General features: G+C 38.0%; 1 protein-coding gene across 1 annotated transcript in view; it reads right to left on the reverse strand.

Annotated features, from left to right (window-relative positions):
- Positions 1–15,952, reverse strand: part of LOC100073893 (dystonin) — a 416,997-nt gene that overhangs the window by 105,461 nt on the left and 295,584 nt on the right. The window contains exons 18-33 of the mRNA XM_029062300.2: positions 14,993–15,431; positions 14,764–14,892; positions 14,486–14,563; positions 14,239–14,400; positions 13,708–13,812; positions 12,652–12,747; positions 10,678–10,803; positions 10,157–10,309; positions 9,790–9,944; positions 8,126–8,252; positions 6,482–6,665; positions 5,518–5,675; positions 4,309–4,487; positions 3,242–3,380; positions 2,407–2,600; positions 1,509–1,671 (exon numbers count right to left, since the gene is read on the reverse strand). Coding sequence (XP_028918133.1) covers positions 1,509–1,671; positions 2,407–2,600; positions 3,242–3,380; positions 4,309–4,487; positions 5,518–5,675; positions 6,482–6,665; positions 8,126–8,252; positions 9,790–9,944; positions 10,157–10,309; positions 10,678–10,803; positions 12,652–12,747; positions 13,708–13,812; positions 14,239–14,400; positions 14,486–14,563; positions 14,764–14,892; positions 14,993–15,431 — 2,587 coding nt within the window. The remainder of the gene's footprint in view (positions 1–1,508; positions 1,672–2,406; positions 2,601–3,241; positions 3,381–4,308; positions 4,488–5,517; positions 5,676–6,481; positions 6,666–8,125; positions 8,253–9,789; positions 9,945–10,156; positions 10,310–10,677; positions 10,804–12,651; positions 12,748–13,707; positions 13,813–14,238; positions 14,401–14,485; positions 14,564–14,763; positions 14,893–14,992; positions 15,432–15,952) is intronic.

A 15,952-nucleotide genomic window follows, 5' to 3' on the forward strand; every position in this document is an offset into this window, starting at 1 on the left:
TAATGATAATTATCATTAACAATCAAGAATTTTAATAATAATCAATAATATTATTATTACTACTACTAAGATGATCATGCAGATGGAGAGATTTCTCTATTTCTTATATTTCTAGGCTGAAAAAATTAGGACTTTCCATCTGAAGATACAAAGAAGACATAGCTGAATGCCAAAAAAAATTAAGGGGTAAACAGGGAAAAGCTCGGAATGATGGCTCTCCAAATTTCACAACAAGTTTTAAGGATACCCACTGAAGCCAAAAGCTGTAGCTTTAATACAAACAAAAAGAAATACAGCTTCACTCCCTGGGTGGTACATTTTTGGAATTCCTTACCATAGAACGTTGGGCAGGTGATAAATAGCAACAAGATCAATTGGGGTTTACTGGAATAAATGGATAAGTGGACCATAATAGGTTACTAGGGGACAGTTAGACATATGGAGGGAGAAAGTTGCCACATGGGGGGCGGATATCAAGTTTGCAGAGATTTCCTTGGAAGACTCTTGGACACAGTACCCATGAACATACAGTAGTCCATGGCCCCATGGCATTTGGGAAGGCAACCTGGCTCCTTTATGTATACTACTGCTACTGTTGGAGGCAGCCTACCAGAACGGAGGACTAGAAATGGCATTTTTTATGTTGTGAAAACTAGACCATTCATTCAATAGGATTTATTAAGCGCTTACTATGTGCACAGCACTGTACTAAGCGCTTGGAATGTACAATTCGGCAACAGAGACAATCCCTGCCCAGTGACAGGCTTACAGTCTAATCAGGGGAGACGGACAAAAACAGGACAACTTAATTGCAATAAATAGAATCAAGGCGATGTACACTTCATTAACAAAATAAATAGGGTAATAAAAATATATACAAATGATCACAGTGCTGATGGGAGGGGAAGGGAGAGGGGGAGGAGCAAAGGGAAAGAGGGGAAAGGGGGCTTAGCTGAAGGGATGTGAAGGGGGAGCAGAGGGAAAAGGGGAAGCTCAGTCTGGGAAGGACTCTTGGAGGAGGTGAGCTCTCAGTAGGGCTTTGAAGAGGGGAAGAGAGTTTAGTTTGGCAAAGGTGAGGAGGGAGGTCATTCCAGATCAGTGGAAGGACGTGGCCCAGGGGTCGACGGTGGGATATTAGGGAGACAAGTCATCTCCTGGCAGCAGGAATCAGGATTAGGTGAGCATGAGAGCAGGGGCACCCACTTGTTTCTGAGGAGTATGTTTTCCCTCAATTATTTTTGATTGCTCTTATCCTAGAAGTGTCCTGAGAGAAGTGGAAGAGCAGAATATTTGGGATGATATTTACAGTCCACTGCTTGCCTTTGGCTTTCCAATTTGAAGACTGCTTGAACTTGCTGGTTGGCTGCCTTTTTGTCCTCAAAGTGGTAGAGAAGAATCATTATGCTGGCCACCTGCCGGGGCTTCACTTTTTAATCTATATCTTGGGAAAATGAGTATGAAGATATCTGAGGTACTTGCAGCCTCAAAAATGTGAATATTTTTGGTACCTTTTGCTTATTCAGCTGTGTTGCCAGAGTTTTGCTGTTGTCAGGCTGGTTTTCCTGAATTTTTCGTTGAGTATCTTCAACATGTAGAATCCAATCATCAAGAGGATGGTAAGTATCTCTGTAGTACTTTAGAGACTTTCCAATACTTTCTAAGTCACGTAACCTGGTTTTAAATGTTGAAAATGAATGTCAGGAATAAGCTTGAAATTTCCAAAAATACACAGGAAGAAATCTGGAATCTAGTCCTAGTTCTGCCTCTAACTGGGTTATTTTATACAGGCAATTATGCCAGTCTAAATTACAAAGATTTCATGAAGATAAATGGCATAAATCTGCAAAAAGGGTGATATATAAATTGAAGCTTGTTTTAGTACCACACCTTGCCATGTACCGAACCTTAATGAGAAAACATTATCCTACTTTATCAAAAAAACTGTGGTTATTAATATGGATATTCAGGGAGCAATGATTAAAGAGTACTGTCTTTCAACGAATCACATTTATTTTCGTATTATCTCTATAATTTATAATCATGCAGCTTACTTTGGTATACTACACTAAGCGCTACAATATACAATATTGAGAGTACAATGTAACCTGAATTGACAGAACACAGTCCCTGCCCACACGAGCTTATAATGGGCAAGATAAGCAGCATGATTACAAATTATGGTGATATTATGAATATAATAAAAAATTTAGAAGCTTTCTCAATATTGTAATCTAAAATTGTTTTGACAAGGCTTTAACATATCTTCCAGTAATTCAAAATTATTTTGACAAAACTTCAATACACCCATCTGTTCTTGCAAATAATCCATAATATATATTATCTAAGCATTTAACTAATACACTTCTAGAATATTTGCTAGTACATTATATCAAAAATTATACAAACCTGTTTTCAATTTGAGCATGAACATTTTGCCATCTCTCAGCCAACTGGTCTGCCTTCTCCTTGTGCCAGTCAAAGTCCAGGTCACGTTCTTTATGCGTTTTAAACATCTGATCACTAATGGTTTTGGCTTTCTGTAATTCATCTTCCAAAGCATGAAATACCTCTCTCTTTTCATCCACTTCAGATCTCCATTGCTAAAATAAATGAATATTTGCATTCACTAAAATTATATTATTGGCACTATGAACTCAGTGGAAAAAACTCAATATACACACCCAAATTAACAATGTCCAGTCCAATTTTACATTACATGACTGGTCTACTATTGCTGTATAAAAGGGCATTTTACATAGATCACAATTAATACGATTGAATGAATGAGTACCTTAGCCTATTGCTTGGACACATCCATCTCAAATAAAATATCTCCCATTTTTGCCTAGAGGCTTCAACCGAATGTCTCAGGAAATGTCTAACTGCATTGAGGTGACCTTCCTTGACATTTAATAAAATACTTAACCTTTTTCTTCCAACTTTTTAGTTTCTTTTGGTGTCTTACTGGCTTTGCTAAAAGATTACAGAGAATTAAACCATCTCGTTGTTATAAATTCCTCAAATGTCTATATCTTCCAAAGTGTCTTCAACACAGCCTGGTATGGCTATAACTAGAAGTGATTAACATTCAATAAAATTGATTAAATAATTTTGTGGTCACTAAGGGTGTTACCTGGGTCTGCAATAAGGGTGTTACCTGGGTCTGCAATTTACTCTATCACAATTTTGCAAAATGGAATGAACTAACATTTTGCAAAATGAACAAAAAATCAGCACCTACCTTTAAAGTACTCATAAGATTTTCAATATTGTTCTTGTCAGCAGTAATAGCTTCTTCCTCACAGAGTTTAGTTTCATACAGCTTTACAAGAGCTTCTGCCCCTTGAGTATTTTTCAGAACCAAATTAACTGTTTTCAATCTGGAAGAAAGTGTTTTTTCTTCAAAAATCACATTATCTTAATAAAAAGCTATTAGCTAAAATGTGACAGTCATAAGTTGTCATGTGATGGTATATTTGTGTATCTAATATAACCTTTGACACTATTTTAAAGGCATAATTCAATAATAGCAAGGTGCCTGAGCCAAGAACCTTATTATCATGCCAGACCATTACATGAAGCTGGAAACATGAATATCAGCCAAGCTATTGCATGTTCAATAACCTGACTAAAGGGGTTGGCAAAATTATCTGATCTAGCTGTAAATTAGAGTATGAAAAGGTCATATGGTCACTAATTAAGATAATAGGCTCCTTTAATTATAATAATCATAAAAATAATAACTGTGGTATTTGTTAAATGTTACTACGTGCCAAGCACTGGTGAAGAGAGAAGATAATCAGGTTGGACACAGTCCCTGTTCCACATGGGCACACAGTCTAAGGGAGAGGTAGAACAGGTATTTACTACCCATTTTATTGATGAGGAAACCCAGGCACAGGGAAGTTATGTGAATTGCCCATGGTCTCATAGCTGGCAATTGCAAAGCCAGGATTAGAAAACAGGTCTCCTGTCTATTTCCAAGGTGTAACATTAGTTCTCAAAACAGCAGCTCTCGAAAGGAGCTCTGCATTTTACTTAATGGGAAATCTGTATGGGCCAATCAAAGTGCCTAAGCAACCAGCAATAAAACACCCTCAGTCTCAGCTTCCAAGATATACTGACCCACTTGTTTTCCCAACTCCTCCTTCTGGTATTTCAAACATCAGTAACCTGGCTTATCTTTCCAATTGCCTAGCCCCCTCTCCAAAAGCTGATTTGGGGTGAAGATTTATACATATTTGTTCCACTCAGTTTTCAAAAGGAAACCAAACTACATAGCTACATGCAGAAGCAACAGTGACCTACTTGTCTATATAAATAGAAGACATCGAATAGACTTGATTCATGCTCTGAATGACTACATTGAGCTCAGATCGTAATGTAGGGACTGAAGGCAATGCAGCAGCCTGGCTAAAAAATTCTTCACACTTGTCAGTGATTGTTGTCAAATCATCTTTGAGTCGATCCAATTCTTTTTTGAGTTTCTGGAATACAGAGAACATATCACTAAATAATTCCAAAGCAGTCCTCCTAGATTTAAAGTATGTCCAAAGAAATGATCAATTTCTGTGTTTCAACTTTTTTCACAAAACATAGGGCTGTTCCTGTTATGTTTATAATTTGCTATTTTGTCATATCCCTTTTATCCCATTAGAAATAAGGCCTTCAAGGGCGAGAACTAGCCTTTTACTTTATATATATATATATATATATATCCCTAGCATGGTGCTCTGCACACAATAAATCCCAAGAAATGCAGCTGTCAATGAAGATAATTTTCCAATCAATCCATTAAAAGTGTTTATTGGATGTCTACTGTGTGCACTGAGTGCAGGAGAGACTGTAATTGAACTTCAAGGAGCTTACAGCCTAGAAAGGGAGACAGACATTAAAATAAATTACAGATACAAAGAAGTAACAGAACACAGAAATATATCCAGAAACACCAAGGAGGAGGATGGTGAATAGCCATATTTTCAGGTGGCATGGAAATGCTGAAGTAAGCACTTAGAAAACAGTATTAGAAAAAAAAGATTATGAAAAATAGTACTCTAACCACACACTATTTTGATTTTGTAAAGGTAAATTTACAGCATTTCCATGCCACAGAGGCCATAGGGAGTTATATAGGATGGGGAGATGAGAAATTAATTGGGAAGTGCCTCCTGGGAAAGAGGTGACTTCAGAAGGCCTTGAATATGGGAAGACCAGTGATCCACCAGAAAGGCATGGTGTGAGCAAGAGGTATCTGACTAGAGACCGATAATAGAGGGGCACAGGTGGTCTGGATAGCAGAGTGAAGGACTGAAGGAGAGGAAAAAGACTGGAAATCTAGACTCATATATTTGTGATACAGCTATGGAAAGATAAATAAAAGCTAAGGAAACTCCAAGATGGCACAGGACTCATACACCAAAATCTTTAAAATATAAGAAATCCCTGGAATTCATTAAATCTATTCAATGCTAAAACAAATATCCTCCTGATGCAAAAACATCCTTTACCAGAGCTCACCTCTTGCTCTGAGATCCTGAATACACTTTCATGCAGATCATCTCTCTCCAGAGGAGTTCTGATTTGCCTAATCAAGCGGTCTTCGCAGTTCTCCAACCGAAGTCTGACATTTCGGACCTCTGAGATATACAGGTTATAAACAGATTCCTCTTGCTCCTCTGTGGAAAATAAGTGAATGTAATGATCAACCAAACTTTTTGTTCTCTGGCTTTCTTACCTTGCCTCTTTAATAATAACAATTATGGCATTTTTTAAGCACTTACTATGTGCCAGGCACTGTACTACGCACTGGGGTGGATACAAGCAAATCAGATTGGACACAGTGCCTGTCCCACATAGGGCTCACAGTCTCAATTCCCATTTGACAGATGAGGTAAATGAGGCATGAAGAAGTAAAATGACTTCCCTAAGGTCACCCAGCAGACAGGCACAAAAAGCCAGGATTAGAAACCAGGTCCCCTGTCTCCCAGGCCCGTGCTCTTTCCACTTCTAGTTCATGTTACTGGAATCTCAAAGTAGATCTAAACATGCAATTCAGGGTCACTATCTGTCCCATGGTTCTGGATGTTAGAACAACGTGATAGAACAAGGGGCAAGCACTACTCTTTATTTATTTACCATCTGAAGATGATGTAGTGTGACTATGGGATATGGAACTAGAAGCATGTGAATTCTAGTCCTGATATTAACTCCATTTTCTTCTGGGCCAAGAGACCTAAATCAACTGTCTCTATTTCTTTTCATTTGGGATGATAATAATCAACTGCTGGAATATTTTGAGGAATTATTGGGATATGTACATCAAAAGCCAAAGGTGTGCTCTACAAATCATAATTTTTATGAGGAACTATCACAGAAAAATATGTGAAAAGCAAGTTGTAAGTCTGACAGTGCCTTAGGCCACATTATTATTAAAACTTCCATGGAGAAGATCAAATCATCTTGTTCTTAAAGACTATCTCACCTCTTTCTGCTGATTTTAGAAGTTCCTGATAATATTGCTTGCAAATATTAACCTCCCTTTCCAGCTGGGTTACATCTGAGGCTGAAAATATTTGGGATTCCTGGCTATCTTCCAGGAAATCTTCAAAACGGGACTGCAGATTGCTCAGAACTTGCTGATGTTCACCAGGTAGCATTGTTTTTATCTAGAAGAAATGACAGGTGATATTAAATGAAGGGCTCCTTTCCAAGGGGGAATTAATTCTTCAACTAGTGTTTTGAATAGGGTTACTCTCATACACTCTCGTTTCTGCCCATCACAATTCTTCTGGGGCAGTGAATGAAAGGTGTGAATACATGAAGTGGGGAGGGCAAGTTTGGTCTTTTCCCACGTTAGCCAGATACAGGCAGAACAGACATATGAACTGACTCCCTGAGCAGAGCTCCTTCCATGAGAGCAGGAATCAATCAATCCTTCAAATTCATTGAGTGATTACTGTGTGCAGAGCACTGTACTAAATGCTTGGGAGAGTACAACACAACAGAGTCAGTAAACACATTCCCTGCCCAAAGCGATCTCAACAGCTAAAGAACGAGAGTTCAGGTTTAGCTCATTCAGGTCATTCAGCTGCAGCTCTTGGCCACATTCCTCTGTGATAATAATAATGATGGTGTCATTTGTTAAGTGCTTAGTATGTGCCAAGCACTGTTCTAAGCGCTGGGGTAGATACAAGGTAATCGGGTTGTCCCACAAGGGTCTCACAGTCTTAATCCCCATTTTACAGATAAGGGAACTGAGACATGGAGAAGTGACTTGTCCAAGACCACACAGCAAACAAGAAGCAGAGATAGGATTAGAATCCATGACCTCTGACTCCCAAGACCGTGCTCTTTGCAGGCAGTCCAAATCAAGAAAAACATTTGATCAGTCAAAGAAATTGGTATTTAATGTCTCCATATTGAGCAAAGGAAAAGCAACAGGATGTTCTTCCTCACTCCGGAATCAGGTGATAGAGCTACCCTGATCCTAGTAACTATGACTGGCTCCTCTACTGCTCAGGCTGACCAGAATCAATCATTCAACTGTATTTTTTTAACGCTTACTATTAAGCATTTGGGAGAGTAAAATATAACAATAAACAGACACATACCCTGCCTATAATGAGCTTACAGTCTAGAATGGGAGACAGACATTAGTATAAATAAATTAAAGATATGTACATAAATGCTGTAGGGCTGGGGGAGAGGGTGATGAATAAAGGGAGCAAGTCAAGGCGACACAGAAGGGAATGGGAGAAGAGGAAAGGAGGGCTTAGTCAGGGAAGACCTCTTGGAGAAGACGTGCCTTCAGTAAGGTTTTGAAACTGGGGAGAGTAATTGTCTGTCAGATTTGAGGAGGGAGGACATTCCAAGCCAGAGGTAGGATGTCAGTGAGAGGTCAGTGACTAGATAGACGAGATGGAGGTACAGTGAGAAGTTTGGCATTACAGAAGCGAAGTGTGTGGGCTGAGTTTAGTAGGAGAGTAGTGAGGTGAGGTAGGAGGGTGCGAGGTGATTGAGTGCTTTAAAGTCAATGGTGAGGAATTTTTGTTTGATGCAGAGGTGGATGGGCAATCACTAGAGTTTCTTGAGGAGTGAGGAGACATTTCAGTAGGGTTTCACCTACCGAAGCAACATTGCCAGCCCGAATTGCATCAATTTCATGTGTCAAATAGTGCCAGGAAACCACACTCTTCATATTGATATGTGACTCATGCCACAGAGCCAGCACGTTCTGAAACTGTTGCTCAATTCTGGAACATATGGAAAAATATAAGAATTAAGGATAAAAAATAACCTCAAAATACATTCCTTCAGATTTTATTTTGATTCTTTAACTAATCAATTGAGTCCAATTAACTAATTACGTGCTTACTATTTGCAGGGAGTGTGTCTACCAACTCTGTTGTGCTGTAGTTTCCCAAGTGCTTAGTACAGTGCTCTGCACACAGTGAGCACTCACTAAATACCATTGATGATGATGCCAAATACTATATTAGATATAAAGTAATAAGGATGGACATAGTCCCTGTCTCACATGGGATTCACAATCTTAGAAGGAGGGAGTAAAGGTCTTGAATCCTCATTTTACATATGAGGAAACTGAGGCACAGAGAAATTAACTGACTTCAAGGTCATACAGCAGGTCAGTGGCAGAGGGGAAATTAGAATATGTGACCTCTGACCTTCCCCTAGCCCATGCTTGCTCTACTAGGTCATGTTTATTCTATTCTATAATGACTATCCAGAGGAAAGAAGCTTCAGGCCACAGGATACAATTCATCCTGAAAGCTTTCAGCCCCATTCCCCCTCCTTGAGCCTCAGTTTTCATGGAAAAAACCCAATAGGCTCCTTTGTCCCTCCAGCACCCAAACTATAAAAAAAATACACAAGGGAGGGAAAAAAACCTTCAAGCTTTATTTTCCCTTGGATGCCTCCCACAAATTTTATCTTGCAATAAAAGCAGTCAGATTTTGTTTTTTTCTCATTACCTTAAGTCTCACAATTTAATGTAAAAAAGTAAATAAATACACAGATGTCTCAACAAAACATTCCTGAAATAGAAGCAACTGCTAACATGTACCTTTGCTCCTAAGCTTTAAAGGAAACAATACTTCCAATGGAATCAGAAGCCAATGAATTACCTCAGGAAAAAAAGGGACTGAACTTTCTCACAAAGGGTAAAGCAGGAAAGGAGTTTGATGTGCCCTCTCAGCAACAAGGGGCTGGGCTATTCTCTGGAGTCTTGTAGGAGGCCAGGGGATAATAATGGGTGGGTGGAAAGCCATGATGTGGATGGTCCATAAATTGGCTACTTTATTATTTCTTAAAGTAATAAACTGAACTTCTTAAAGTTCCATTCAGTAGGAGAGAAGCACAAGAGACTTGAGGCCAAACACTTTTCCTTTGCTTTAAAGAATCACTTCTGTCTTCTCCTTATTGAAGAAAGCTTCAGTGACCATTGCCAAAAGAGTAAAGACCATAAATTTGCTCCAGAATTTTTCAAAAGGTCACCCTACTAAGTTTAATGCCTCCCTTACAAGGTTTCCACCAGTGTTACTTACTTTCCTTTTAGTTTGAGTTCTGTCTTGCCATTTGTGGCTTTTACAAAGCACAGTCCTTAGATTATTTTTTAATAAGTGGTTTTGGCTTTATGGAAAGCGATTCTGAATTTTAGCTCAATAGAGTCATATAAATCCAATTCCAAGGGTTTTCTCAATCCCCGTTGCAACCAACAAAGAGAAACAAGAAACTCATTAGTCTAGCTCTATGGTTCCAGCTAATTCATACCTGTTGGCAGTTTCAATTGCTTCTTTGTTCGGTGGAGGAACTGTAAAGCACACAGATGGGACCATGGCCTCATTCCCAGTTGGACTAATGACCTTCCATTTAGCACGGTGAGAATTGCTTGCTAATACACATTCGTCATCTTTGTAAATAGTTATCTAGTTTCAACCAAAGAAGAGAGCGACTTAATAAAGTAAATAGCAGCTAATATTTTGTTCATTCAACTGCAGAAAAGTTCTAACTCAATAAGAAAATAAGTCCACCAGAATAGAAGATATTTTCTGTCCTATTCTCAGGGAATATTCAGAGAACATGCTAACAGTCTTCTCATATTTGTGATTGATTTTTTTAAGCAATGCAAAGATCTCACCTCAATTTGTCTGTAGTCACAGATGGCTTTAATTGGAATGGATGCTTTGAGTGGATTCTCAGGATTTCTGGGCTTCAGCTGAATTATTGCCTTTGCTCTCCCCACCAGACTTGCTACTGTACTCTTGTATTGCAAAAGTTGTTCTTTTTCTTCCTACACAGCAAGAAAGTTTGATTTTTTGGTTTTTAATAAGAAATTACTTTTCTTTTTTAGAACTTGTAAGCTCTTTTAAAAATCATATTTTCCAGACATTTTTAATGTAAGTGATTTCATATCAATGGAAATGTACTTGGAAAAATCTGGTTATTTTTACCTTATGATCATAAACCCACAAATACAATATTTCAGGGATTGAATCCTGTCAAATAGCTTAAACAAATTATAGCACAAACATGATAAAACATGAAAATACTGAAGAAATGTGGTTGGAGGAGAAACCTCAGCAGAGTTTGAAAACACAAGTTATTCTAAAATCAAATTTCCAAACTGTTGTTCAATCCACAATAGTTTTATATTCCTACCATAGATTCCTGGACCAGGTCTTCAAGTTTGTGAATGCTGCTGTTCCTATCACAACTGTACTTCCGGTAAATGGCATCTTTTAAGTTCTTTAAATAGTCTGTAGCTTCTTTGGCATCACTGAAAAACTGTTCAGACACAAAAAAGCATAATTATCACACACAGAGCACTGCCTGAAACTGATTGCATTAAAAACTGAGCATATATCTGAAATGTCTTTAAAAATAGTTATTTCTTAAAAAATAGTTGAGAAGCATTGTGGCCTCAGTGGAGAGAGCATGGGGCTGGGAGCCAAAGGACATGGGTTCTAATTCTATTCCACCACCTGTCTGCTGTTTGACCTTGGGAAAGTCACTTAACTTCTCAGTGCCTAAATTCCCTCATCTGCAAAATAGGGATTCAATACCTGTTCTCTCTCCTTCTTACACTGTAAGCCTCATGTAGGACCTGATTATCTTGTATCTACTCCAGTGCTTAGCAGAGTCTTTGACACATAGTAAGCATTTAATAAATACTACTATTATCATTATGCTACTATTGATTGCAGATGTGCCTCTTACCACTCAGAAAATCACCTACTGAATATATTATGCTGATGCATGAACTGGACATCACACATCTGAGGTCTAGATAAATACCTACTGTCCCTGACTGATTCTCTATAACACGCTGTAGGTACTCTGAAATAATCGAAATTGTTTGTCCCACAGCACCAAATATGTCAATCTGCTGGTGTGAAGCTGAATTCTGTAATGAGGTTGTCAATTATCCTTAAAAATAAAGGCCTTTAAAGTACTAGAAAATCTCTGACAACTTTATCACTCTGAGTGTGTAATTTTCCTCAGAATTTACCAAATCACTGTATAGGCTTCCAGATGGTTTGGCTTTCTTTTTTTCCCCTCCAAAAAAAATATTAATGCAACATACCTGGATTTATTTCCTAACAAAAAATACTCCAACCAAGCCTATATGAGTAAATTAACCATACTAGCAAAGTTTCTACAGAGTAATGAGGAGAAGTGTAGCCTAGGGAAACTGCATGGGTCCTAATACTGACTCTGCCATTTGTCTGCTGGGTGCTACTGGGTAAGTCACAACTTCTCTGTGACTCGGTTACATCATCTGTACAGTGGGGGGTTAGACTTTGAGCCCCATGTGGGACAGGGATCATGTCCAATCTATTATATATCTACTCCAGCACTTAGTACGGTGCCTGGCACATGGTAAGCACTTAAATACCATTAAAAATAATCAAGTTAGAATTTAACCACTTAATTAGCTCCTACCAACTCTACTGTATTATACTCTCCTAAATGCTTAGTACAGTACTGTAAAACACAGTAAGCACTCAATAAATACCATGGGTTGATTGATAATACAATAACAACTGTTTTTCTTTAAATCAAACCTGAGCCAGATTAGGCCTGCTACAATTTTGTATTTATATAATTTGTTATGCTTTTAGTTTGTGTCAAACACTGTTCTAAGTGCTAGGGTAGATACAAGTAATCAGGTCGGACACAGCCCCGTCCCACATGGGGACGACAGCCTCAAAAGAATGGAGAACAGGTTTTGAATCTCCATTTTACAGTTGAGGAAACTGAAGCACTGAGAAGTTAAGTGACCTGCCCAAGCTCACAGAGACAACTGTCAGATCTGGGATTAAAACCCAGGTCCTCTGACTCCCAAACCCATTCACTTTTCACTAGGCCATGCTGCTTCCCTTTCCAGTGGAATCTCGGAGAGTTCCCAGGGGGACTGATGTGCGTTGTAGGAGTATTAATGGATCAAGGAAATTTATTTTCCTCCATCATACTCAAACCCTCCTACCTCCACCACCCCACACTTTACCACTCCACACTTCACTCTCTAGGCCTGGTCATGAAGGGCTTTTGCTTTGGACCCCAAAGTAACTGTCATCATCGAGATACTAATTAAACGAAAAATTTAATCTGGTTGTAGATTTATTTACCTACCTCAAAATATGCAGAGTTTTCTTTTATGTGTTGTTCCACACAGTGACAAAGTTGTAAAATCCAGCTCCATTGTGTCTGCATTGCAGCTCTATAAGCCTTAAAGTTGAACAGTTTGAGGCCATAAATAAGTGAAAAGATGCATAAAATTGTTTCTTAAAAAGAGAAGATAGGCTCTATCCCAAGAGAATTTGGACCACGTGATTTTATTGACATACAATATATTTTAATACACTGACATTCAGGGACACTGACTACTGAACAAAATCACTAGCTAAAGACATAGCTAAATACTGCTATTGTAAAAAGTCAGGTAAGCAGATTATGACAGCTGAAAATTATTACATCAAAATGTCAATTAATTCTCAGATTATCTACATTCTCTGTAAATCAGCAAAAGACAGTTACAATTTTGGAAGGTATAATACATTGTTAGGGAAAATTAAACTTTGTAGTTCAATTATAAATGTAAAACTTCATATTTCCAGTATTTCATCCTGAAAACATGAAAAATTCAAAAACAAAATATTGATTTTTGTAATGGAAAAACAACTAAAATATCTTTTACCTAATACCTCCCTCACTGCAAAGGAATCAATGGTAAATTCTCACTATGAAAATCCTCTTCTAAAGTGGCTTCCATTTCAAAGAAATACAAGTGAAAGAAAATCCTTTTGTTTTGGTTTTTCTTGGTTTTACAATACACCATGTTTTCCAGCAGAGGGTGCTCCATGATATTGGAATTAACACCAAGGCTGTGCTAAAAGTGTTATATAAGCATTCATTCATTCAATAGTATTTATTGAGCGCTTACTATGTGCAGAACACTGTACTAAGCGCTTGGGATGAACAAGTCGGCAACAGATAGAGACAGTCCCTGCCGTTTGACGGGCTTACAGTCTAATCGGGGGAGACGGACAGACAAGAACAATGGCAATAAATAGAGTCAAGGGGAAGAACATCTCGTAAAAACAATGGCAACTAAATAGAATCAAGGCAATGTACAATTCATTTAACTAATGTCAGCATTAATTTCTATTCTTGTTCTTACTGACTCACCTCAATTGTTAGCCTGGCAGGATGGTTTTCCAGAAGTAGTTGCTCTGCTATTTCCTGAACTGATTTTATAATATCTTCTTTTTGATCAAGTTCTCTCATTAACTCCTAATTTAAGAAAAAGAGATTGTTTGATTCACTTCCCTCCCACAAAAGTCTGCCCACATGAACCCCACCATAATCCTAATCAAGCCATCCACCCAGGTGCTACCAAACCATATGCATTTCCTTGCTATAGAAGTGGAAACCTTTTGTAAAAGGTTTTGTGTTAGGTCTTTACCCTGGTCCACTGCCCTTTAACATTTACAAGATGTTTTGTGTAAGGATGTGTATGTGTGTGTGTGTGTTTGTGTTTCATGCTGGTTCTCCCATTAGAATGCAAACCCCTTCAGGGTGGGAAACCTGATTCCTTAGTCTTTTTCTGTGATTCCCTAAAGCTCTGTCCGAAACAGATGCTCAATAAATGTTAATGATGATAAAATACCATCTTAAAAAATAAATATATCTTTCCTATTCAACAAGTAGAGGGCTTACTGCATGGTATTCCTTTTTCCGGGATATGTTAGAATTCCTTTCACTCCAGTCATAGGCAACCTCCTCCTCTTCTTTCTCATTCAGCCAAATAAGCTCACTAGTTGCCCGAGATACAAAGTTGTGAAGAGTGTCCAAATGTCTTTCCTGATTTCTCGATGTATTCTTGAAAAAAGTGAGATTTTTAAAATTAAAAACTTTGCCAAATAAACAAAGAAAATAAATGTTTAAGAACAAAGCATTATCTTACCAACAGTTTTGCATACTGACTTTCCAATTTGTGCAACTTTTCTGCATAAGTGAGCTTAAGAGGTGCTGTCATTTGAATCTATGTGGATTAGAAAGGACAATAAAATGGTTAATTACCTTCAAAGAACCCAAACAACATTGTATTAGTCCATCATTAGTCTATCTGAGTATAGGGAACATAAAACTAAATTTTATGAAAGGCTGGGCAGTAATGAAAACTTGGTTAAGGTTTGAACAGAAAAATAAATACAATCTGAGAAGTAAAACCAGAAGCAATACCTCACTGATTTTAGCTTCCTTAAGGCTAGATTCAAATTCTTCGATAGCTCTGTGAACATTTTTGTGATTTTCTAAATGGCTTTCCACACTTGGCAAATCTGATCCCCACTCACAACGATCGAGCTGTACCTGAAAGGAAGCAGAAAAACATAAGTCTCAAGCCCTAAATATATAAATAAAATGGCTGAAGATAAACTAAGGACTATAAAGCAAAAGCAGAGATATCTACCTGCATTTCATCAACCCAGTTTAAAAGGTCCTGGACAAATTTCATGTTGACTTCTTCTTCTGTCAAGTTCTGATCTACTAAAGATGACTTCAAAAGGGGCTTTCTGATCTGCATCAGCTTGAGGGTTTGCAATGCATTTGTGTCTACTCCTGAGCTATAACTTTGGATTAATCCTGGTGTATAGACAGGAGTGACCGATGATGTCAGTCTGGTAGTCAGGCCCGATGTCAAGTTTGAAGGGGTCAGGGAAGGTGTTAAACTCTGGGTCAGACCTGAGTTTAAGCAAGGGTTTAAGTTCTGTGCAAATCCCGAGTTTAAACTTTGTGTTATTCCTGATATCATGAGTTTTGTCTGTTCAGTTGTCAGAGTGCGTCCTTTGCTGTATACCGACGAACACTCAGTCCGTAAGGCCATTATTTCATCACGAAGTTTTGCAACCCTGTGGGAAAGAATTGCATTTACTTATCCAGTATTTTTGTCCATCATGGAAAATGAATCATAATGTAGTGGTTTTGTTTTTCAAATCACTAAGCAAACAGTAACAATACAAACACCATTTAATAAAAATGATATCCAACATTTATATACAGGATCATTTCATTATTCATTTCTATTAATGAACTATGAAGAGCACTTATGTACATCTTCATGCAAATTTACTTAGTATGGAAATAGTTCCCTCTAGATTGAACCCCAAGTGGGACAGGGACTGTGACCAACCTAATTCTCTTGTATTTACACCACTACTTAGTACACTGCTTGGCCACATGTTATAAGCGCTTAACACATACCAATATTACTATCATTATAACTGCTAACATGACACAATCATTGTGTGTTTAATATATTTTTAAAGAAAAATCAGATTCTATATTCTTTCAAAGATCTTTGAAATTGTGGACTATTAAATTGCCAAGGGACAGTCTCTTTATGTGCCCAATATGGCCAGGACTTTGTACT

This window comes from Ornithorhynchus anatinus, chromosome 1 (genome assembly GCF_004115215.2).
Source record: "Ornithorhynchus anatinus isolate Pmale09 chromosome 1, mOrnAna1.pri.v4, whole genome shotgun sequence".
NCBI classification, from domain to species: Eukaryota; Metazoa; Chordata; class Mammalia; order Monotremata; family Ornithorhynchidae; genus Ornithorhynchus; species Ornithorhynchus anatinus.